The sequence below is a fragment of the Erythrolamprus reginae genome, chromosome 3 (genome assembly GCF_031021105.1).
Source record: "Erythrolamprus reginae isolate rEryReg1 chromosome 3, rEryReg1.hap1, whole genome shotgun sequence".
In the NCBI taxonomy this organism is placed as follows: Eukaryota; Metazoa; Chordata; class Lepidosauria; order Squamata; family Dipsadidae; genus Erythrolamprus; species Erythrolamprus reginae.
This window is the reverse complement of record NC_091952.1, coordinates 222,561,823-222,585,592: the sequence shown is the minus strand read 5'-3', so window position 1 is coordinate 222,585,592 and position 23,770 is coordinate 222,561,823. Positions and strand designations below refer to the sequence as shown.

General features: G+C 42.4%; 1 protein-coding gene across 1 annotated transcript in view; it reads right to left on the bottom strand.

The window, feature by feature from the left end:
• Window positions 1-22,462, bottom strand: part of LOC139165961 (carbonic anhydrase 3-like) — a 34,866-nt gene extending 12,404 nt beyond the window's left edge. The window contains exons 1-2 of the mRNA XM_070749210.1: window positions 22,362-22,462; window positions 17,817-18,014 (exon numbers count right to left, since the gene is read on the bottom strand). Of these exons, the coding sequence (XP_070605311.1) occupies window positions 17,817-18,014; window positions 22,362-22,419 (256 nt within the window). The 5' untranslated portion in view covers window positions 22,420-22,462. The remainder of the gene's footprint in view (window positions 1-17,816; window positions 18,015-22,361) is intronic.
• Between the last annotated feature and the right edge of the window lie 1,308 nt (window positions 22,463-23,770).

Genomic DNA, 23,770 nt, shown 5'->3' with positions numbered 1-23,770 from the left:
GAATAGTCTAGATTAACAGAAAAATTTGCTGTGCCATAACAAATGGTGCAACCATTACATAAGATGAATATTTATGAACATCTTGTCAATATAAGAGCCTTGATGGTGCAGTGATTAGAGTGCAGTATTGCAAGCTACTTCTGCTGATCACCAGCCTGCAGTTTGGCAGATTGAATATCAGTAGACTCAAGGTTGATTCAGTCTTCTATCCTTCCAAGGTCGGTAAAATGAGGACCCAGATTGTTGGGGGCAATATGCTAACTCTGTAAAACACTTATTTATTTTTATTTATTTATTTATTTATTTTGTCCAATACACAATGAGGGTTTTGGTGGATATATATCAATATACACATAGTAAAATATATGATGAAGGTTATAGAGGAGATACTCATAGTAAAATATATCTAAGAAATAATAGAAAAGAAGATATAGGAATAGAATATATCAATGAAAGAATAGAATAAGAGATATAGGAATAGAGAAAAGGTATAGGAGATATAGGAGAGCAATAGGACAGGGGACGGAAGGCACTCTAGTGCACTTGTACTCGCCCCTTACTGACCTCTTAGGAATCTGGATAGGTCAACCGTAGATAATCTAAGGGTAAAGTGTTGGGGGTTTGGGGATGACACTATGGAGTCCGGTAATGAGTTCCACGCTTCGACAACTCGGTTACTGAAGTCATATTTTTTACAGTCAAGTTTGGAGCGGTTAATATTAAGTTTAAATCTGTTGTGTGCTCTTGTGTTGTTGTGGTTGAAGCTGAAGTAGTCGCCGACAGGCAGGACGTTGCAGCATATGATCTTGTGGGCAATACTTAGATCTTGTTTAAGGCGTCTTAGTTCTAAACTTTCTAGGCCCAGGATTGAAAGTCTAGTCTCATAGGGTATTCTATTTCGTGTGGAGGCGTGAAGCGCTCTTCTGGTGAAGTATCTTTGGACATTTTCAAGGGTGTTAATGTCTGAGATGCGACTTTATAGCCCTTAGAGAGGGCTATAAAGCACTGTGAAGCGGTATATAAGTCTAAATGCTATTGCTATTGCTAATACGACTGATGGCAAAGGGGACATCTCATCTTCCACTGCATTTCCAATCCAATGTTCATAAGACAATGCATCCTTGTCCAGCCACTTACTTCTAACACATTGGCAAATATGTTGTGACACTTGCTATCCTCTTTTTTCTGCCTTAAGATCCCAAGCAGTATGAGGTGGCTAGTTTAGCCATAGCTGAAAAAAATTCTAGGAAATATTTTGACGCAGAGGAGCAATGTCCATTGGTTTGGCCAGGACCATGCCATTCTCCCATGTCCAACTAATTATCAGATTGAGCCTTACAGTGAATGTATTTATTTATTTATTTATTTATTTATTAGATTTGTATGCCGCCCCTCTCCATAGACTTGGGGAAGCTACCAACAATAATAAAAACAGCATGTAACAAATCTAATATTTAAAATCACTAAAAAACCCTTATTAAAAACCAAACATACACACAAACATACCATGCACAAATTGTATAGGCCTAGGGGGAAAGAATATCTCAGTTCCCCCATGCCTGACGGCAGAGGTGGGTTTTAAGGAGCTTACGAAAGGCGAGGAGGGTGGGGGTAATTCTGATCTCTGGGGGAGAGCTGGTTCCAGAGGGCTGGGGCCGCCACAGAGAAGGCTCTTCCCCTGGGTCCTGCCAAACAACATTGTTTAGTTGACAGGACTCGGAGAAGGCCCACTCTGTGGGACCTAACTGGTTGCTGGGATTCGTGCGGCAGAAGGCAGTCCCGGAGATATTCTGGTCCGATGCCATGAAGGGCTTTATAGGTCATAACCAACACTTTGAATTTTGACTGGAAACTGATCAGCAACCAATGCAGACTGCGGAGTGTTGGTGTAACATGGGCATATTTAGGGAAGCCCATGATTGCTCTCACAGCTACATTCTGCACAATCTGAAATTTACGAACACTTTTCAAAGGTAGCCCCATGTAGAGAGCATTACAGTAGTCGAGCCTCGAGGTTGACCTCTGACCCCCCATTAACACCGACTGCGACCGATCGGAGAGGTAGGAGGAGAACCACTGAAGGACAGTGCCTCCCACTCCCAACCCCTCCAGTTGGCATAGAAGGATACCATGGTCGATGGTATGATTGCCATGATATTTTGCCAGTATTAGGAACAATGCATGTACAAGATACAAATTCATACGTGGGTTCCTCCCGGTTTGGATTGGTTAGCCCGAACAGGTCGCTATCTACTGGTGATGTCACGGTGAAATCACGGAACCGGTTCAGTCAGTCCATGGGCACCACCATTTTTTAAAAATTACATTATTTATTTATTTATATTTTTAAAAAAAAATATATTCTGAGCATGTGCAGAGACTGAGTTTTTGGCACTGTGTCTACAATTGCCATCTTGTTTTGGCTTTGGGGGGGGATTTTTTTGCCACTGGGCATATGCATACATGCATACACCCATAAGGCATGACTACACGGCATGATAAGAAGTGAAGCACCAGCGAGTTAAGTTAGTAGCCACTCCTGTACAAATTGTCATCTAACAATAGATGACAATTATGAACAGGCAGTATGATTGAACTCACACATTTGTCACTTCTGACTTAATTAACTTTATGCAGGGCAAGTTAGACTGGCCTTTGCCCAAAATTCATATCCTTCCTATCTATAAATAAATAAAGTCTTTCCACTTAATGAAGAACTACTGTAGAAGTAGCAACAAGAAAGGACCTGAAATGTAAGGTAACTTTTCATACCACAGAAAAGTGTTTGAAAGTTTCCTATATGCAACACTTTATTCAGTCAATAAACAAAAAATAAATAAATAATGCAACATGAACATTAAATCAAATAGAGCCAGTTTGGTTTTGTTGTTAAGACACAAAGCTAGAAACTAGAATAGTGTGGTTATACTCTTGCCTTACGCATAAAAGCCAGATGGGCTTTTGGACCAGTATCTTACCTCCCAGTATCATTGTTGCAAGGAAAATAGGAGGAGAAGGGAATATTAGGGTTAGAATTAGGAAAGCAGAGGGACACATTTCAGTTGTAAAACTGTACTAACTAGGGTTGCAATATTTCCCTTGGGTCTCCCTCCCACCTTACTTCAGGTAACCAAGATTGAATTTGCCCATTCATTCTCTACTCCACCTCCAATGGGGCCCATGTCTCCTGTTTTTAAAAAAAGTATCAAATCACAATACAGTAGTACCTCTAGTTACGAGATGCTCCACATGCGATTATTCCAAGTTACGAACTGCGACATGAGTGAAATTTCTGTTCGACACCCGAGCTCAAATTCGGGATACGAGCCAAGTTTCCACTAGGTGGCGCAAGAATCTCCTTGCTTCCAGTTATCTCGGCGCGAAAAACAAAGTCTAAAGGCATTCGTTCGAGATGCGAGTTGATTGACTTATGAGCTTGGGTCTGGAACAAATTAAACTCGTATGTCGAGGTACCACTGTACGTAAGCCAAGAAAGGATGATTCTTTTAATAGTTCTGACCAGCCGGCACCATTCCAGATTAATAGGGAGATCACATGAGTATCTGGTAAGAGTCATATTTATTTATTTATTTACTTATTTATTTACTTACTTACGAGTCTTCGGAGAGGGGCGGCATACAAATCTAATATATTATTATTATTATTATTATTATTATTATTATTATTATTACTACTAACTTACTTACTTAACTTATTTACGTACTTACTTACTTACTTACTTACTTACTTACTTACTTACTTACTTACTTACTTAGTCAAGTACGTATTGGTAATATACATAGATATAACATTGTTTATATACATAAGATTGGTACTGATAAGAGGGAACAATTGGACAGGGACGGTAGGCATGCCGGTGCGCTTATGCATGCCCCTTACTGACCTCTTAGGAATCAGGTGAGGTCAACAGTGGACAGTCTAAGGGTAACATTTTGGGGGTCGGTGATGAAACCACAAAATCAGGTAGTGAGTTCCAGGCGTTAACCACTCTGTTGCTAAAATGTATTTTCTACAGTCAAGTTTGGGGTGGTTCACTGAGTTTATATCTGTTGTGTGCTAGTGTATTGTTGTGGTTGAAGCTGAAGTAGTCATTGATGGGTAGGGTATTGTAGCAGATAATTTTATGAGCTATGCTTAAGTCATGCCAAAGGCGACATAGTTCTAAGCTTGTAAGACCAGGATTTTAAAGTCTGGTTCCGTAAGGTATTCTGTTGCAAGTAGAGGAGTGGAGGGCTCTTCTAATAAAGTATTTCGGGACACTTTCTAATGTATTTATGTCCAATATGCAATACGGGTTCCAGACAGATGAGCTGTATTCAAGGATTGGTCTGGTGAATGTTTTGTATGCTCTGGTTAGGAGAAGAGGCTACGTAATATTATGTTAACAACTCTTGAAGCCTTTTGGGCGATGTAGTTGCAGTGGGCATTGGCAGCTTTTGGCAAGCCAATGTTGTCAGAGGACAATGTTGCGACGGTGAACCAGTGAAGGTCAGCAGGATCTCTGCCAAGCGAATCCTGTGACTGCTCATGGAAATCCAATTCTCTGGTGACGAAGTTGGCACCATCCAATTGTGTTTGAATTTCAGCAGCTTCATTCAGGGTTCCTGGAGGTGGAGTTAAGGGATTATGATGATCCTGCATGGGATCTACTAAGGCGGGTTTATTTATAATAATTGAGGAATACATCAGTAAGATTCCCTACAAGTCTTAATGTAGGTAAAGGAAATGCTTTAGGGACAAATGTATGGCTTTCTTCCTCATCACCAAGGGCACCTAGACTCAATCTGAGCGGCACATATGATACTATTGGAAAATGTTCTGATTTGCAGTTATGGACCTTGTAAGGTCCATAACTTAGATATTAACTAACATAGAGAATATATTCTCCTTGATATGTTTTAAATACATGAAACCAATTATCATTATTTATCATAAAATATTTAAACGTGTATTTAGATATTAATTATAAAAAATAGTATAACAAAATTTAAAATTATAAAAAGCAAAACAAACAAGAAAATAACAGCAAAGGGATGTCAATAATGGAGCCACCTGAAATGTTCACCTGTCCCCTGGGACCTCGGTCTTAAGGGACTGTGAAACTCAAAAGTGATGAGGCCAGTGTCATCTCATAGTAAATTCTACAATGTGGGCACCACCACAGAAAAGGCCCAGCACCTAGGACTCTAGCTCTGTAGCCAACAGACCCTGTAACATACTCCCTCCGCTAGAACTAATGGGCCAGCTTTAAAGATCAATAAAATACTGTGAATTGGACTCAGAAAGAGACAGGTAACCAATGCAGCTCACAAAGAAACACACATAATTCCTCATTCCACCACATTTTGCATCAGCTGAAGTTTCCAGTTACTCATCGAGGACAGACCCACATGCAGCACATTGCTGCAATCCAACCTGTAGGTCATTGGGGCATAAATGACCATGCGTAAGGACCCTTTGATCCAGAAAAAGGCGTAACTGGCACACAAAACAAAGTTGTGCAAAGGTCCTCCTAGTCAAGACTGCCACCTGCTCATTGAACTGCAGTAATGACTCCAAGAGGACTCCCAGGTTGTGTAGAAGCTCTGTTATTTATTTATTTATTTATTTATTTATTCATTCATTCATTCATTCATTCATTCATTCATTCATTCATTCATTTTGTCTATTACACAATGATATAGTATATACAGTGTTCCCTCGATTTTCGCGGGGGATGTGCTCCGAGACCTCCCGCAAAAGTCGAATTTCTGCGAAGCAGAGATGCGGAAGTAAATACACTAGTTTTGGCTATGAACAATATCACAAGCCTTCCCTTAACACTTTAAACCCCTAAATTACAACTTCCTATTCCCTTAGCAACCATTTAGATTATTACTCACCATGTTTATTTATTACAGTTTATTAAAAAAAATATTTATTAAAGGCAGACGAAAGTTTGGCGATGACATATGACATCATCGGGCGGGAAAAACCGTAGTATAGGGGGGGGGGAACCGCAAAGTATTTTTTAATTAATATTTTTGAAAAACCATGGTATAGACTTTTCGCGAAGTTTGAACCCGTGAAAATTGAGGGAACACTGTATACTATTTATATAGTAAATACATAATGAAGATTATAGAGGATATACTCATAGAAAAATATATCTAAGAAAGAAGAGAAGAGAAGAAATAGGAATAAAATATATCAATGAAAGAATAGAAGAAATATAGGAAAAGAAGAAAGGTATAGGGGATATAGGAGAGCAATAGGACAGGGGGACGGAAGGCACTCTAGTGCACTTATGTACGCCCCTTACTAACCTCTTAGGAATCTGGAAATGTCAGTCGTGGATAATCTAAGGGTAAAGTGTTGGGGGTTTGGGGATGACACTATGGAGTCCGGTAATGAGTTCCACGCTTCGACAACTCAGTTACTGAAGTCATATTTTTTACAGTCAAGTTTGGAGCGGTTAATATTAAGTTTAAATCTGTTGTGTGCTCTTGTGTTGTTGTGGTTGAAGCTGAAGTAGTAGCCGACAGGCAGGACGTTGCAGTATATAATCTTGTGGGCAATACTTAGATCATGTTTAAGGCGTCTCCCTGGATTACTGGTCTAAGCTTTCTAGACCCAGGATTGAAAGTCTAGTCTCGTAGGGTATCACATTATCTATCCTTACCACAGCGAGAATTAGTCTTGTACAATATTGGAACCAAGGAACCAACTGAAAATATAATAATTAAGAAGATCTTAGACTGTGCAAATCTAGATAAAATTACCAAGGAGTTAAATGAAAAGAGGGATTAGGAATATTAAGAGCTGGGGTGGCACAATGGTTAGAAGGCAGCACTGCAGGTTACCTCAGCTAACTGCTAGCTCTAGTTCAGCAGTTCAAATCTCACCACTGGCTCAAGGTTGATTCAGCCTCCCATCCTTCCAAAGTGAGTAAAATGAGGACCCAGATTGCTGGGCACAATATGCTGATTCTGTAAACCACTTAGAGAGGGCTGTAAAAGCACTATGAAGCAGTATATAAGTCTAAATGCTATTGCTATTGCCAATATTATGAAATTTGGAGTTTATTCTATAATTCGCTTGAAAGGAGAAAATAAAATCAATTTGTTAGCGTTTAACTTAGTAATGCACACAGGATTTCATTAACCTTAAGTTACAATAAGTATATATTAGGTAAAAATCATAATGTAAATACAGAATTGTATTAATTTATGCATAAGCATGAATTGGCCATTGATATAAATTACCATAAGATAACCCTAGAGGTATAAATGTATATATGTCATTGTATTGTTCAGTTTTGTTTACTGTTTGTTTGCCCTTTTTTTAATGTATATAACCAACTTATCACTTTAAAAAAAACACATCTGTTTGGGGAAGTGCAATCCCATCCTGCACCAAAGATGGTAGTGGCAGTTCCATCACTCAAGAGGGAGGCAATGTCTCAAAACCTAAAGCCACTCAGTCTTGCCAGAGTTCAGTTGAAGCTGTTGTGCCCATCCAGGCTCTTAGGCACTGGAATGAAAACCCAAAGCATCAATAAGCTTGTCAGGAGCAGAGATGTACAATTGATTGTCATCTGCATATTGATCATACATCACCCTATAGCAGTGATGGCGAACCTTTTTTTGGTTTATGTGCCAAAAGTGTGTGTGTGTGTGCTAGCATGTGGGCACGCAGGGGTGGGCAGCAGGCAGGACAGGGTAGAACACAGTCCCACCGGCGGAAATGAAGATGTGTGCGCAGCTCCAGGTGATCGGCGGCTGTCACTTCCTGGATTACTGGTCTCAGCTCGGCTCTCCTTTTTTCCCTGCTGCTGCTGCTGCTGCATCTGGGCTCCTTGCTTTTTTCCTCTTTCCTCTTTCCTGGCCTCGGATGAGCTTCCCTCTCTCCTGCCCGGCTCCCTTCCAGCATCACCCGGCCACCTCCCGTCTGAGGTGCAAGCAGGAAGTGTGGGTAGAAGTGGTGCTGGCAACATTTATGCTTCTGGCAACATCCATTCGCCTGGCTACCCAGCCTGAGGTGGGGGAGGCGACTCAGGAAGGAGAGCGCGGGAAACATGACGCAAATTGTCACACCAGCGAGTGACACTTATAACTGACAAGGTTGTAAGTCAAGGACTTAAAAGTTCACTTGAACAATGATGATCGTTCAAGCCACTCCCACCTGGTCACATGATTGGCAAGCCACTCCTACCCAGTCACATGACCGTTAAGCCACACCTACAAAATAAGCCACACCCACAATGTGGCAGTAAAAATTTTGGCTGCCCATTACTGTGTGCATGTGTCCACACCCCTTCCACCCCCCTCTCATGTGCACAGGACTTTCTGAAGCCTGGTAAGTGAAAAAAAATACCCAAACAAGCAAACCAGAAGTTTGTGGATATGCACTTCTGGTTCACTGTTTTGCTGTTTTTTGCACTCCGGAGGGTTCAGGGAAGCTTCCTGAACCCTCCATAGTGCAAAAAACCCAGCACAACAGCAAACCAGAAGTGTGTTTTTCTAAACCTCCAGTTTGTTTGTTTGTTGGGTGATTGTTTTGCCTCCGGGGTTTTAGGGAAGCTTCCCTGAAGAATCTGGAAGACGAAACAGCTTTTTCCAAGGCTAAAAATCTGCTTCCCAGTGCGTACATATGCACTGGTACTGACACAGGGCAAAGTCTTGCTTGCCTTCCGATATGGCTATGTGTGCCACCTGTGACATGCATGCCATAGGTTCACCATCATGGTCCTATGGCAATGGATGAGCTCATCAAGTGAACCATGCAAATGTTAAGTAGGAGAAAAAAGAACACCAAACCCCGGATCATGCCACATATAGGGGCCAAACATAGGATCTCTGTTCCCAATCACCACCAATTGGACTTAACCCTGAAAACCAGCAAAATACCATAGAAACAGAAGATTGACGGCAGAAAAAGACCTCATGGTCCTACCATGCCATTCTCTACCAGTCCTTTGAGTCAATTCATGGTCGACGGTACTGAAAACTGTTGAGAGGTCAAGTAAGGTAAGAATGGGTACACATTCACCATCACACCCACACTAGAGATCATCCTAAACCGCGACCAATGCTGTTTCCATTCCGTTCCCAGGCCAGAATCCTGATTGAAAAGGATCCAAGTAATTAAAATATACCATTATAAAGGAACATGAAACTGAAAGGCAGGAACTCAGAGAAGCCTGCGTTGCTGAACTGATGCCATGGTTCTTTCCTTCTGAAATTTGTCTCCTACATTTTTTTAAAAAGATGCTCATTATAAAACATAAAGCAAAATAAGGACAATGTAATTCTACACCGTGTCCACTTCTGTAGTCAGATGAGAATGTCTAATTTATTAAGATTACATTTCCTTATATCAATGTCAAAGCCAATTAAGGAAAATGCGACCAGTGAATACGTTCATAGGCAGAACTATAGCAAAGCATTGTGCATTTCATCCCCAAGGCAAGCATTAAACAGAATAAAAGTCATGTGATATGGATTGACCCACTACTGTCGCCTTCTAGCTATGGAAAAAAATATTTGCATTTTAAAAAATCAGTATTTCCAACACAGAATTCTTCTCTCAATTTTCACTCAATTGAACTGCCAAGAGCTGTCATTCCATACAACTGCTTCCTGCACAATTAGGTCTTTGTATTTATTTAGTTTTAGGTACAGTCATGAAGTTACCGAAGTAATTTCTGAAATACCCATAACTTCTCTTAGTACTGATTTCTCATTTTTCACATTTTGATGCCATCATTAGCAACACTCTCTACATGGGGCTACCTTTGAAAAGTGTTTGGAAACTTCAGATCGTGCAGAATGCGGCCGCGAGAGCCATCGTGGGGCTTTCTAGATTCGCCCACATTTCTGCAACACTCCGCGGCCTGCACTAGCTGCCGATCGGTTTCCGGTCACAATTCAAAGTGTTGGTAATGACCTTTAAAGCCCTACATGGCATTGGGCCAGAATACAGTGATCCCCCGCTCGTTGCGAGGGTTCCGTTCCAGGAACCCCCGCAACGAGCGGGTTTTCGCGAAGTAGCGCTGCGGAAGTACAAACATCATCTGCGCATGTGCAGATGGTGTTTTTACTTCCGCAGCGCTAGCGAGGAGCCGAAGATTGAGGACTCAGCTCGGAAGCTGCACGGGTGTTTTAAAAGGTCTCCGCCGGCATGGGGGGCTTCTTAGCACCCCCCCCAAACCCGAGTTGGGGGTTCGGGAGGTGGTAGGAAGCCCCGCATGCCGGCGGAGACCTTTTAAAACACCCATGCAGCTTCCGAGCTGAGTCCTCAAGCCAAGCGCAGAAGTTAGCCTTGAATCCCTTTGAATCCCGCCGCTTGTGCTGGATACGGGCGATGGGGGGGCGAGCTGCCACAGCCCCTGGCTTCCGCGCCGCTCGTCCCACCCACCGCCCGTATCCAGCAGAAGCTGCTGGATTCAAAGTGCTGCTGGGAGCCGCAGGCGAAAGGAGCTCGGGCATCGGAGCGCGGCGCCAGGCATTGTTCTCCGGACCCCGCCCGCTCAGCCCCGCGGCGGCCCTTTCCCTCTCCAGGCTGCGGGCGGGGTCCGGAGAACAATGCCCGAGCTCCGTTCGCCTGCGGCTCCCAGCCCACCGCCTGTCTCCTGCTGCCCGGTTTAGCCAGGACACGAGCGGCGAAATGACTTGGAGGAATGTGAAGCTGAAACCGGCCGGTTTCAGCTTCACATTCCTCCAAGTCATTTCGCCGCTCGTGTCCTGGCTAAACCGGGCAGCAGGAGACAGGCTTTGAGTTTTGGCTGCGGGGGGAGAAGTAGGACTTTCCTAACTCCCTCGCCCCGGAGCCAAAACTCAAAGCCTGTCTCCAACGCGCGCTACGATCTTCCGGGCGAGCCAGGCTCAGCAGATCAAGGCAGCCGCTTGGGCCGAGAGGAGCCGGCCTTGATCCGCTGAGCCTGGCTGGCCCGGAAGATCGTAGCGCGCGTTGGCTGCACCGGTGGCGAAATCGCTCGCCGCTGCAGCCAACGCGCGCTACGATCTTCCGGGCCAGCCAGGCTCAGCGGATCAAGGCAGCCGCTTGGGCCGAGAGGAGCCGGCCTTGATCCGCTGAGCCTGGCTGGCCCGGAAGATCGTAGCGCGCGTTGGCAGATCAAGGCCGGCTCCTCTCGGCCCAAGCGGCTGCCTTCCGTCACTGAGCCTGGCTCGCCCGGAAGATCGTAGCGCGCGTTGGCTGCACCGGCGGCGAAATCGCTCGCCGCTGCAGCCAACGCGCGCTATGATCTTCCGGGCGAGCCAGGCTCAGTGACGGAAGGCAGCCGCTTGGGCCGAGAGGAGCCGGCCTTGATCCGCTGAGCCTGGCTGGCCCGGAAGATCGTAGCGCGCGTTGGCGGATCAAGGCCGGCTCCTCTCGGCCCAAGCGGCTGCCTTCCGTCACTGAGCCTGGCTCGCCCGGAAGATCGTAGCGCGCGTTGGCTGCACCGGCGGCGAAATCGCTCGCCGCTGCAGCCAACGCACGCTATGATCTTCCGGGCGAGCCAGGCTCAGTGACGGAAGGCAGCCGCTTGGGCCGAGAGGAGCCGGCCTTGATCCGCTGAGCCTGGCTGGCCCGGAAGATCGTAGCGCGCGTTGGCGGATCAAGGCCGGCTCCTCTCGGCCCAAGCGGCTGCCTTCCGTCACTGAGCCTGGCTCGCCCGGAAGATCGTAGCGCGCATTGGCTGCACCGGCGGCGACATTGCTGCCGGCTTGGCTTCGCTCGCCGCTGCAGCCAACGCGCGCTACGATCTTCCGGGCCAGCCAGGCTCAGTCACGGAAGGCAACTGCTTGGCCCGGGATGCTGGGCCGAAAGGAGCCGGGCTTGAAGATCGCAGCGCGCGTTGGCTGCGGTGGCGAGGGCTTGCAATAGAGGGTGGAGGAAGCGGCCATGGGAGGGCGAGCTGCCTCAGGGAGGAGGATCGGGCGGGACCAGGTGGGGGCTGGAATTTCTCCGCCAGGGCGAAGGGCGGGCGAGCAGTGAAGGGCGGGCGAGCGGGTGCTGGGGAGGGCTTCTCGCCCTCCCGACAGCAAGAGGGGGGAGCGAACGGCGTGGGCAGGTGAAGGGCGGGCGAGCGGCAGCGAGGAGTTTGCGTGGGCGGTGGGGAAACTCCTCGCTGACGCCAGCAAGAGGGGGAAGACCCAGGGAAGCCGCTGCCATCTACGCATGCGTGCCCGGCACGCATGCGTAGATGGTATTTTGACTTCCGGGTTGAAAAATCGCGAATTACCCTGTTCGCAATGGTCGGGGACGCAATAACCGGGGGATCACTGTACATCTGGAACCGCCTTCTACCGCACGAATCCCAGCGGCCGATAAGGTCCTACAGAGTTGGCATTCTCCGGGTCCCGTCGACCAAACAATGTCGTTTGGCGGGCCCCAGGGGAAGCGTCTTCTCTGTGGCGGCCCCTGCCCTCTGGAATCAACTCCCCCCAGAGATTAGAACAGCCCCCACCCTCCTTGTCTTTCGCAAATTACTCAAGACCCACCTTTGTCGCCAGGCATGGGGGAGTTAGGATATTCCTTCCCCTAGGCCATTACAAGTTATGTATGGTATGTTTGTGTGTATGTTTGGTTTTTATAATAAGGGTTTTTAGTGTTTTATTAAATTGGATTGTTACATGTTGTTTTTTATCATTGTTGTTAGCCGCCCCGAGTCTGCAGAGAGGGGTGGCATACAAATCCAATAAATAATTAAAAAAAAAAAATAACCTATACGTCTTTGCAATTATGGTTCACTGTGGACTAATTACCACCAAATTTCCAAGGAGTCAGTGTCTATCCCTTCTGCTGTCTTGCTTAAATCTCTCATTAGTTATACAGGAGATTTCTTTTCTTTTGTGGTTGGTTTGCTTGCTGCTTCTTTAACAGAGAAGAAAGATAAAGACGCAGCCTTGTGACTTCATGCTGTCTGAATAGAAAAATAACATCTTCTGTGTGTATACTAATTCCAATAGCATCATCTATGAAGGAAACAGGCTATTTTTCAAGGTATATGCCATGGATGTCAAACTCAATCGCATCACATGACGTACTGTGATGTATCATGACATGTTTTGCCTTTGTAGAGTGGAGAGGGCGTGGCTTGTCCATGACCCATCCAATCCGTGGGTCGCCAAGGCTATGCAATTACCTTATCATGCATCTTGCTGTCACCGGAAGCAAGTACCAAAACATGCTCACCAATGAGAAGAGAACAAGTGTAGAAGGGCAATTTTGTTCCAACAGCTTCTTTATCAAGAACACTGCAGAATATGGAGTTGTGTGATCTGTTTCTTCCTCAATTTACAACTTTCAAAAGTACAATAAGTGATCCAAATATGCAACAAGCATATAGGGAGAGTCCTTGCAAACACACCCAATGATCATTTCAGGCTTTTATAAATTTATCTCTTGAATAGAGGGGAAAATGGTTTCTGGCGGTCCGGCCCTAGATTTCCCTTCCTGGTATTATTATTTTTAAGAGAGTATAAAAGCATTTTTAATGCATCATTAAAGAAAAAATTCATGCACTTATTGTATTGTGCATACATCTAGATTCAATTATAGTTGTAATTTGAAAAATTTATAGAGAAATACTTTCACAATATTGAGTAATGCTGAACCAAGTAAATGATCAGCTTGTTCCTCATGCTATTCAGATGTTAATTATGATGGTAATTGTAAGGTCCTTCCATTCTTTCTACTTATAGGAATTAATATAAATATCCCCTCGTACAGAAGATGCTTTCAAACAGCAGACTATTCTCTATAAAAATAAAATATGCAAGTACTCCATTACAATGGTTTGTCAAAGTTAAGCCAATTTGTTCAAAATTACAGTAAACCCAACATAATTCCTTAAGCAACAACTCTATTATGGTAGGACCTGCAACTTCTTCATTAACTCACTCCCCTTAGTGAGTTAATTCAGTTCAACTCAGATCTGCAGAATTTATTGTTATCCAATGCGGAGACAGGCGCCTATTTAGACCGTTTTGAAAGAATAGAGAAGATAGGAGTATAAATGGGTATTGTATGTTCTGATTCATATGTAGCATGCTTGTAAGCCAGCTACAAAGGAGAAATAGTGAAAAAGTTCTCTTCTGTCCACCCTGTAGAATTGTTTAATGTACACTTGGTTGGCTATTAATTATGTGTATAAAAATAAAGGCCAATGCTTCATTATCCAGGCATGGAATAAATGCTATTAATAACTTAATAATAATAATAATAAATCTTCAAATGTTTATCTATTGTCCTCACAGCAAAAGAGAGGAATTCAAACACATGCATTTTTCTTAACTGCAACATTCTTATGACAGGTCAGGGGTCCCCAAACCTTTTTGGCACCAGGGTGACCAGTTTCATAGAAGACAATTTTTCCATGGACCAGGGTGGTGGTGGGGAGGCAGGAGGTATGTGCAACTTAGATCCCTCATATGTGCAGTTTGCAGTAGAGTTCATGCTCCTAGGAAAATCTAATAGCTAATGATCTGGGATGGAGCTGATGGGGTGAGTGGCTGTAAATACAGATTAACTTTTGCTTGCTCACCTGCCACTCACCTCCATCTGTACAGGCTGGTTCCTAACAGCCCATGGACCAGTACTGGTCCTGCCCCTAGAAGGTGAGCACCCTTGATCTAGGTCAGTGATGGCGAACCTTTTTTCCCTCTGGTGCCAAAAGAGCGTGCATGCGCACTATCACACAAGCGCGGGTGCCCATACCCATAATTCAATGCCTGGAGTGGGTGAAAACAGCTTCCCCTGCCCCCCGGAGGCTGAAAACAGCCTTTTCCCAAACTCCTGTAGGGCCCAGTAGGCTCGTGTTTTGCCCTCCCCAGGCTCCAACGTCTTCCCTGGAGCCGGGCGAGGGTAAAAACATTCTCCCCCATCCTCCCGGAGGCTCTCTGGAAACCAAAAACGCCCCTCCAGAGCCTCTGTGTGAGCCAAAACTCAGCTGGCCGGCACACACATGCACGTTGGAGCTGAGTTGGGCAACGGCTCATGTGCCAGCAAATATGGTTCTGCGTGCCACCTGTGCCATAGGTCACTGATCTAGGTCATATAAAAAACCAATTATTTTAAAGCCATGTTTTTAAAAACTATTGTACTCTAGTTCAGTCAATTACTAACAAAAAAGTACAACACCAAATAGTATTGTGTATGAAGTACCGTGAAAATCTATTATTAAAAAACATTGTGTTTTCATTGAATGGCACAATATTCAGATCAGGGGGGGAAATCTCTTCAACCTTAGAGAGCTGCAATCTTTAGTAAAAGCAGTGAAAGACTCTATGACTAGCCTATAGAGCAGTATCTCACTACAAATATAATTGAGTTTTCCTTACAAATGGGATACTCATCAATACATATTTGATCAAGCCAGGAATGTTATCCCTCTTTACATAAAGTCATGGGAAGAGCCCACTATATTGATAGAAAGGTTTGAAAAGCTTCATATATTGTGAGGTCAGCAATGACAGGTGACAATCACAAGTGAAAACAAAGGAAGCTCAGCCCTCCCTTAGGTACAAGTGTGGGCTTTGCAGTTTTGTTTTATGATTAAAAAAAATAACAGTATAACACAGTTGGCTATGTCAATAACAGTGTAATTAGCAGGTCCAAGAATAAATGGACAGTTGGCATGTTCCTTGAAATAACAGTCAATAAAGTCGGCTATGAGCATTTGACAACGATATGATGGACTTTTCTGAGATGAAAATGCCTAGCTAAAATACTGCTAATTTTCATAATGGCCAAGAGTGCCATTTATTTGGTGAATTCAGGTTATGTTGAACTCAAAGAGAAGAGATTATTCTAGCCTAGCATTCTGGAAGCAATCTCAGTTTTGACCTAAAATGCCCCTGCCCATGAGTTTTAACTCTAGGCCTCCTGAGATGCTAACCGCGCATTCTTTTGCAGCCTAAAAAGGAGAAAGCACCCGACTCCTGTGGGCAGAAAGCTGATCACTGCCGCAATCCCAGAGGGCCTTTGTTTGAAGCAAGGTTCAAGTCCTTTGACTGCCAGCAATAGCATGGAATTCCAGAGTTAATGCTACTGCAGAGCTCAACCTTTTGTGTCAGGGTATTGCTGGCCTCTCATCAGTGATTAATATCTATGTACTCGAATACCCAGGGATAAAAGATATGTTAAGCATAGGGCAAAAGGCTTAGCTTTGTTTTTTCTTTAGCTGGTATTGTGTTTGTTGGCCAGCCCTGAACACCATCTTTCCCTTTCAGCTTTGGAATTCTCTTCATTTTGATTGCACCCATACAAAAGGACATTGTAATCAATTAAATGCAACAATGCGAATAATAATAATAATCCAAGGGCTACAATACATTCAAAAATGGATGCATTCTGTTGCAGCCATACAATGCAAGGAGACAAAAAGGCAGATGATTTGTTCCTTCTCACAACAACATGAATAGTAGACACTCCAATAAAAAAAATATGTAACCTTATAGCCAAGAATTATTTTAATAAGAAAGTAGATAAGAACCGTCATAGAGGACCATCACAAAATACAAATATTACATTGGCACTGCAGCAACACATAAACACACACGCACACGCACACACACACACACACACACACACACACAAGCAAGCAAGCAAGCAAGTAAATACATTTCTCTACTGTACATGAGTGTGCTGAGATTTTAATTCTTAAACATTTGAAAGTAATTATGGTCCAGGAGGACTGTATCTTAACTGTGCTGTTAAAGCAAACTTTAAAATCGTATCACTGCTCCAACTCTCTGAACAAGTCCCTGCAGTTTTCTCTGCAAGAGTTTGGACGTGGTTTCCCATTGCTCCCTTCCTAGAGGGGAGAGCTGGCTCAAGGTCACCCAACTGTTTTTGTGCCTACAAACTCACAGTCTTATGGTTTCCAACCTGATGCCTTAACTGCTACACCATACTGGCTCTTTAATGCACTTCAATTCTTAAATTACATGACTGACAAATACTTTCCAACATGATTTACCCTTCATGTCATCAGATTGGGATGCAAAACCAGAACAGATTGCACCTATCATTCTACAACACAGAATGAAGAGCAGAATAGAAACGAAATCCCAACTTCGCTGAAAGCATTGGGGTTCAAAATGATTGCAGACTTACTGCAAATTGGCTGTTGACTTGGATGGCATCTTGAAATTGGGAAAATATCCCTTCGGGGCAGAGGAAAGTAAATACAGTGTTCCCTCGATTTGCGCAGGTTCGAACTTCGCGAATAGCCTATACCACGGGTTTTCAAAAAATATTAATTAAAAAATACTTCGCGGTTTTTTTCCTATACCACGGTTTTTCCCACCCGATGATGTCATATGTCATCGCCAAACTAATAATTTTTGCAAATAAATAACAAAAAAAATAATTATTGTTAATAAATAATTATGTTTATAAATATCAGGATCACTAAGTGTCTTATTCAATGGTGAGTACCAGTAATAATGGTGAGTAAATGGTTGTTAAGGGAATGGGAAATGGCAATTTAGGGGTTTAAAGTGTTAAGGGAAGGCTTGTGATACTGTCCATAGCCAAAACTGGTGCATTTACTTCCGTATCTCTACTTCGCGGAAATTCGACTTTCGCAGGCTGTCTCGGAACGCATCCCCCGCGGAAATTGAGGGAACACTGTAATCCAACCAGCACAATAAGCAACGAATCACTCATCTCCTATCATCTGTTTCTGGCTTTGGGAGATGAAGCCTTCCTTAGAAGATCATTTCACACCAAGGATTTTGTAGGCTTAACCCTGATTACTTTAAGCTTACGTGCACATTTGCAAACACTTACCAAAGTAAACTTACCTGAGCGATCAAAAGTATCATCAAATGCAACCCGCAATGTTTTCCCAGTGTTCCTTATGTTCTTAGCTGCACCTGGATCGTAGCCAGTAAACCAAGGCAAGAGAGCAGGGTCTTTGAAGACATCTTTGCTCAGAATTGCAACAGGTGACTGGTTGTTCCCTTTGGCTAGTGGGTAAGATTCGTGCCAGCTTTCAGGTCCTGGGAGGGAAACATGCCAAGGCAAAGGTGTGTCATATTCTGTGCCATACGGCAGCAATTCCCAACAAGTTGCCCTTCAGCTATTTTGATATTCTAACCCTAAATGGCTACAGTGACTGTTCCAACACCTGAAGGATGTGAGGTTGGAAAAGTCAAATGAACAATGTTAAGCACTGCCTGATCCCAAGATGATTGAGCCTTTTTAAATTACTTTAAATTACTTTTGAAAGGGGCTTTAAATCTTGGAGGCAAGGATTGCTGTTACAGTTTCAACCACCCTTTCTATTCCTTGATTAGAAAACAAGAAATTAAAACCAGGTTTGAATTTGAAACATAACCTGCAGTCCTGCATAATCTAATAGGAAACCTCACCAAATTCAATGAGGTTACTTTTCTATAGACTCACATAGAAAAAAAAATTAAAAATCATGCAGTGCTATTGATAATTTTCACACTGCATACAATTCAGATAATTAGAAGCAAAATGGGTAAGATTGCTAAATGTATTCCACCAACTTCATTTATTTAAACTTCAAAGAAAATTGTTACGGCTGTATGATCCTCACAGGAATGACAGACAAAAAAGATCCTTATTAGATTTCTTCATCAAGCCCACTTTTTAGAGTAAAGTAAAAAATCTGTTTGGAAAACAGTTCTGCATATATGCAGCATAAAATTCCGATGTGAGTACCTGGAAATCTTAACACAACTATCTTTTGCATATCTACTAGGCCACCGTGTCCCTAATAGAGTTAATATAGCACCACTTATAAACAGAGGCATAGCATTATACAAAGCACGAATCCCAGCGACCAGTTAGGTCCCACAGAGTGGGTCTTCTCAGGGTCCCATCAACTAAACAATGTCGCTTGGCGGGACCCAGGGGGAGAGCCTTCTCTGTGGTGGCCCCGGCCCTCTGGAACCAACTCCCCCCAGAGATTAGAATTGCCCCCACCTTCCTTGCCTTTCGTAAGCTTCTTAAAACCCACCTCTGCCGCCAGGCATGGGGGAACTGAGATATTCCTTCCCCCTAGGCCTTCACAATTTTATGCATGGTATGTCTGTATGTATTTTTGGTTTTATAATAATGGTTTTTAACTGTTTTAATATTGGATTGTTTATGCTGTTTTTATTACAGTTGTTAGCCGCCCCGAGTCTACGGAGAGGGGCGGCATGCAAATCCAATAAAATAAATAAATAAATAAATAAATAAATAAATAAATAAATAAATAAATAAATAAATAAATAAATAAAGTAAGTAAGTAAGTAAGTAAGTAAGTAAGTAAGTAAGTAAGTAAGTAAGTAAGTAAGTAGTAAGTAAATAATTAAACAAACAAACAAACAAACAAATAAATAAATAATGTTTTAAAATTGCTATATATCTCAAGCTTGGGATCTAAGTGAAAAAACAGATTCTGGGATGTGCACAGATTCTACTTCCTCCCATAGGAAACCCTTCAGAGATTTTCTTTTTCCTGCTTATTGAGAATGACTAGATTGCTACCAGACTACAGAAAGGTGTTATATATTCACTTTTAGTGAAGACATTATTGGGCAGGGGAGAACAGGCATTCCTGCATGGAAGATTTTCTGCCTCTTTTTTTAGAGTAAACATGCTGACATCTTTTACCTGACTAAAGCCACTTGCATCCCCTTCTCCCAAGAACAATGTTATAGAAAGGAAGAAAACCTGATCTTATCCATCAGGCAATAGCTGCAATAGGTGACAGCCTTTTCTATTTGAATTGTATATACTGAACTGTAGACTCATAACTCTAAAAAAAATTCACCTTGGTAAGGTCCTATTTCTTTTACTTTCTCTTCCAGTTTTACTGCATTATTATAAAACATTATTTAAGTCCGTGGAAATTTAAACACTATTGACTGGAGATTATTGATACTCTCATATTTAGACATTTTTTTTAAATTTGGAAATAAAACTATTTACATCAGTATTAACTATCACCTCTAAAATGCCAATATTGATAGCATAAAGTTGTTTAAATTAAAGATGAACAAATGCAAAATACACCAAACTATTTGTTATAAATAGTATAATGTATATTATATATGTATAATATATGTATGCTATGTATAAATTGTATAATATATACAATTTATACATAGCATTAAGTATTAAGCTTCAATCTTAAACTTAATATTTAAATACTGCCGTCTCCACTGTGCTGTTACATATGATTTTTTGAGCAAAGCTGCTTTCTTCAGTACTATTCAGACTTTCTATGTTATTCTCGTTTGTTTGTTTGTTTGTTTATTTATTTATTTACTTACTTACTTACTTACTTACTTACTTACTTACTTACTTACTTACTTACTTACTTACTTACTTACTTATTTATTTATTAGATTTGTATGCCGCCCCTTTCCATAGACTCGGGGCGGCTCACAACACAATAAAAACAGTTTATAACAAATCTAATAATTTACAATTTAAAATATTTAAAAAACCCATTACTAAACAGACATACACACAAGCATACCATACATAAATTGTACAGGCCCGGGGGAGATATCTCAGTTCCCCCATGCCTGACGACAAAGGTGGGTTTTAAGGAGTTTGCGAAAGGCGAGGAGGGTTGGGGCAGTTCTAATCTCTGGGGGGAGCTGGTTCCAGAGAGTCGGGGCCTCCACAGAGAAGGCTCTTCCCCTGGGGCCTACCAACCGACATTATTTAGTTGACGGGACCCGGAGAAGGCCCACTCTGTGGGACCTAATCGGTCGCTGGGATTCGTGCGGCAGAAGGCGGACTAATCATTGTTAAAAACAATAACAACGTAGAATGTTTTTCATATTTCAGGCATATTATCATTAATAATCTACTAATAAAAAGATCAAAGCAACAGTAGTAGGTTATACACCCTTATTTGCATACACACACAAAACAAGGATAAACAAATTGACCCTCCACATATTTTAGTCTTTAACCTGCCATCAGTCTCAGTCTGCAAGGGAGCCATGGAAATCATAACCCAACAGGTTGCCACCATTTGGGGGGAAATTCTATGTCCCAATATATATTTTAAAAGGCAGAGGCCATTCATAAAAAAGATGGTTTGCTCTTAGACTTCAGACCTTCAACAGAGATTACAGCCTTTTTTCCCAGAAGTCTCTCCTTCCACAGGGAAGGAGTCAGGAAGTCAAGATATCACACAATCAAAAACCCATATTTTTTTAAATGGGTCATGATGCACATAAAGAGGGGGGCAATGTTTGATTGCATGTTTATGGTCACTATCTTGTCTTTTTTAGATACAGGCATGTGTGCATCCCAGATACCCTGTCTGGAAATTATCACATTGCTATAGTGAACCTACTGCTATAGGATACAGCAGGTGAGTGACAGGAAAACTCCACTGTGTCCAAGCACTAGAAGAAAGCTGTGATAAGCACAATAATCTTTTCAATGTTCTGTGCTTTTCCTATGATAATAAAGAAAAAGAAAAATTGTTCTTCCAGCCAAGAAAGGCAAGTTGTAATTTTATAGTGCATGCAAAAAATGTATTTTTTATTTTATCTACACTGAGATCACATGCAAATTCCTTGTGTGTTCATTCACACTTGGCCAATAAAGAATTCTTTCTTTCTTTCTTTCTTTCTTTCTTTCTTTCTTTCTTTCTATCTTTCTCTATCTATCTATCTATCTATCTATCTACCTACCTATCTATCTGGGACTATATTTAGTCTTTGGCATCCTCATTTACTAACAAGAATGGAGCAATGAACAATGACAATCTTCCAGAAAAAAATCCAATAAAGTTCAAAATTCAATCCTGAGAGATAAGCAAACAATCAGGTTAATTTGGCTTCCCAAATATATTTAATCTAAGCAAAAACTTAGCCTTTTGCAAGCCTCTTAGCCTTGCAATTTGCTTTCGCATTATCCCTCCAAGCCAACATTTCTTAAACATCCTCCTTAAACACTGCAACCCTCCAGATGTGTCGTCGAAGAAGAACAAGAACTCCCATAAATCTACAGCCAGGTTTTCAGTGGAGATGATAGGAGTTGTAGTCCATCGTACCTGCAATGCACCCCAGAGGGGAAAGGCTGATAGGGGGGGACGTATCTTTGAGAATCTATGCCCTACTGGATAGCATCAAAAAGATGGAGTGGCCAGGTAAGGCGACCACTCGGAGAAAGACGAATCCCACGCCCGAAATTTTGTAAAAACGCTCCTTTCTCAGTTGGGTTGACTACTGCGAGAGACCCACGAAGTCTCGAGGGAGATTCCTGCCCTAGATAGCCTCAATCGATTGGTGTGTGTGTGCAGTTGGAGAGGCGTGGAGGGATGGAAAGCCACTGGCTGGAAACTTCTTCTCCCCACTCACCGTTTTCCTTGCTGTAGCCCCAGATCAGGGCTTCGCCGGTGGACTGCTTACGCATCATTCCTCTCTCGCGGGCTTCAGCACCCCAGCTGGCCGCGAACTTCTGACGCCCGAGCCATTTATAGGGCTCAGCGGACTCCAGCTTTGGGACAGCCCGGCGTCGGAGGCGTCGGAGCCCAAAGATCCATTACAGCCGGAGGCCGGAGGGGGTCGCTACGCACCAGCCCGGGTTTCCCCGAAACTTGAATCCGTCGGCGGCTGGAAGAACGATCAGCTTAAGTTAAGAGAAGTCCAGCTCAGCCGATTTCTTTTGTATCTTCCTTATGATCTGGTTTGTGGATTGATGGTTGTCAGTAGTTCCCCATACTTTCCATATTCCGTGTCAGAATTAGTTGACATTTGCACATTGGGGGAGTTTTGCAATATTTTTTTTAAAAAAATTTAACTCCACGTCCATACACATATCAATGCATATTCCTTAAAAAACATGATATCAATAATATACATAGTTACATAATTCTATCTGGTCTGTTATATTTTCATATCTGCAGCTCTATCATGTTAATAGATTTATCAGTATGTATTCCTGTTTTTCTTTCTCACTCCCCTCCCACTCTCTCCATCTCTTCCATCAACTTCCCTTCCCTTCCTTCCTTCCTTCCTTCCTCTCTCCAGCCCACCTCTTCATTTCTCCAACTACTTCCTCTTTCTCCCTCTAAGCCTTCCCTTGAGTGATTTTAGTTCTAATAGGTCTTATATTAAACAGACTGATAGTATACTGTATTACTAAATAATTATATTCTTTTGGTGTCTCTTCTCTTTTAAAGTATTTTTAAAATGTTTATAATCGTTGTCCTTTAATTATTGGTATACACCTTAAAAATAATGCTACCTCCTTACATTCTAATTTTATCATGTGGGTTACATCATGTCTTTATAAGTTCTAGTCTTTTAATTTGTGCTCACTCTACTTCAATTTCTAACTACTGTATATTCATTTTCCATCCAATTATAAAACTTCATACAAACACTATAGTATTCGGATTCTTCTGTCTTTAAGTTTCATTATCACTCTGTTCATCTTGGCACAGTCCAATTTTTTTTAAGTACATCTTCTTCAGATGGGATCTTAGATCCTTTTCATTTTTGTGCAAATACAATTCTTGCTGCTTTTATCACATGTACATTTGCACATTGTTGAAAGGATTCCTTCCTTCCTTCCTTCCTTCCTTCCTTCCTTCCTTCCTTCCACAAATATGTGCTACTAAAGACTAACACATGTATGACCATACAGAATTTTGTAGCTAACACACCTGATGAAGTTGATTTTATTTCAAGAGACGAACTCTGCTACCTCTCTGCAAACAGAATTAATATTGGCATTGGTGACTGTAGACTGCTGTTTGCTTGTT